The sequence below is a fragment of the Photinus pyralis genome, unplaced genomic scaffold, assembly GCF_008802855.1.
Source record: "Photinus pyralis isolate 1611_PpyrPB1 unplaced genomic scaffold, Ppyr1.3 Ppyr1.4_LG9, whole genome shotgun sequence".
NCBI lineage: Eukaryota > Metazoa > Arthropoda > Insecta > Coleoptera > Lampyridae > Photinus > Photinus pyralis.
Genome location: NW_022170878.1, coordinates 17965320 through 17967471, shown reverse-complemented (window position 1 = coordinate 17967471; position 2152 = coordinate 17965320). Strand labels below are relative to the sequence as shown.

At 40.3% G+C, this 2152-nt stretch overlaps 1 protein-coding gene across 1 annotated transcript; it reads left to right on the top strand.

Annotated features, from left to right (window-relative positions):
* The first annotated feature begins 993 nt into the window (after positions 1–993).
* Positions 994–1571, top strand: LOC116181216 (general odorant-binding protein 69a-like). The gene is made up of 2 exons (XM_031501513.1): positions 994–1061; positions 1110–1571. The coding sequence occupies exons 1-2, from the start codon at positions 996–998 to the stop codon at positions 1458–1460; spliced, it is 417 nt and encodes a 138-aa protein (XP_031357373.1). The 5' UTR covers positions 994–995; the 3' UTR covers positions 1461–1571.
* Positions 1572–2152: the final 581 nt, after the last annotated feature.

Sequence of the window (2152 nt, the reverse complement as noted above, 5' to 3'; positions counted from 1 at the left end):
TTCATATTGGTCCCTAGTATTACTGGGAAAAGTGGCTTGCTTTCTGTACAAAATTCAGTTTCATTTTGCTAAGCCCTATGACTTAATGACTACGGTGGCGTATAGAATTTATGCAATGATACTGAACGAAAGATTAGAAAGAAAAATGGAAAAGGAGGAACAGGAACAGATAAAGGAAACGATGGGAAGAATGGAAATGTACTATGGGAATGGAAAGGATTGGAGCTAAACGTAGAAAAGAGGAGGGGGAAAGGAAAAGAGAGATAGAATGGAAATGGGGGGAGGAAAGGATAGAAAAGGTAAACGAAATTAAATAGTTAGGGTACCAGATGCAAGGAAATAATGGGGAAAACGCGCAGGAAAAGGGGGAGGGGTGACGGCGATGAGGAATTGGTGAAAGAATGTTTGAAAACGATAATGAAGACAAAAGGAATGTGGGAAGAACAAAAATGGAAAAGGGTCAAAGGACCGTATAGAGAATGTAATGTTTTGAGTACAGCAGCACCCGTCATCGTTCTTCTACAGTTCTTGTTGCAAATTTGTTCAAAATTTTGGACATTCTACTACGACGATATGGTACAAGGTGGCGTATTTTTTATTTGTGCCTTTACACGACATAATCATGTATATAATCATGGTTAATGCATCGAAATGTGTTGTTTATGGAAATATTTTGCATAGCAATGTGAAATCTGCTAACCGTTGGCGTCATTGACCCTCCTGGAGGAACTGAAACCTCAGCCTTTTTCTTACACCATGAGTATTTTTAGGGGTTGAATTCATGAGAGCTTTGAAACTCGACGCTCTCTTGTTCAGAAAACCAATCTCAGGCTATAAACATTTACGAATCGGCCGATGAGTCTGGCATATATAATTTTTTTATTATTAGGTACATTTATTACATTATTTTTTCTCATTTACGACCCATTATCTCCTCTTAGCCTTGAGAGGAGCGTATAAAAGGAAAAATATGATTAGCATTTGCCTCGTCAAAAATGTCTTGGAAGGTTCTACTGGTAGTGTCAGTGGTCAGCTACGCCGTTTTCGCGTTTGACTCCAAGGTAAGGCCCACTTGATCCGCACAATTGCACAAAAAACCGCTCTTTCAGAAAACGACCCGAGAGATACTCGACAAATGGTCGGCGAAGGCCGCGAAGGAGTATCCCGACTGTGTGCAATCGTCTGGTGCCACGCAAGAGGAAGTGGACAACTTCTTCCAGTTGCAGACTCGTGCCGTCTCGCCAAATGTCAAGTGCTATATATACTGCTTGTTCAAGTCTTTCAAGTTCATCAACCAGGATGGAACCTTTAACAAGGACGAATTGGTAAAGGATATTGAAAAGGCAACAGATGAGATGATCCAATTTTGCGCGACGAATTTCGCTAATGAAACGGACCCCTGCGCATTTACTTATGGAATTGCTGATTGTGCATTGCATTATGAGCATGTATATGTTTAAAGGTTGCTAGTGTCTTTTCTAATGGGGTGTAGGTATCCACAGTGTGATAAATGGTATAGTACTGTTAGCCAAACCAATGTTCGAATAATAAAATTCTCACAAAGCACGTTACTCAGTCGGTTTCACCTTTATAATGTCGATGTAACTTTACTACTTTATTGATGTCATGTAATGTCAACCAACCCCTCAAAATCTTTAGCTCCTTGGAAATTGGAGTGCCAATATCGAAATATCAAGTTCTAATATAATAAGTTTGTGGTCATTATAATAAAACTTGCTGCAAGGTAACAAAGAGTTCAACCAATCTTGAAGGTGTATCTTCAACCATGAAAGTCCATGTTCCATTATTGGATCTCGAAGGCAATGGTCCAAATAAATCAATGCTCAACCGTGAAGGGATGCGGTTTGACCTTTTCGAAATTTCTTACGATTGCACAAAATTACGCAATCCGTCGGTAGACGAGAATGTCATCCAAAACAATAACCGCAGGAGGACGCCGGACTTACGTAATGCAGTCTACTTTTCGAGTTCAGGACCAAAGGGTTCAATTGGCACTGACATTCCAGTAAGTTCCTTCACGATCCAAAATCACCCTTGGGAGTTTATGGGATGATCGCCTTAAATTCTCACGCACTTAGGACGCGCGTACTAATTTTCCGGGAGCTGGAATTGAATGTCTTCACCAACTTAT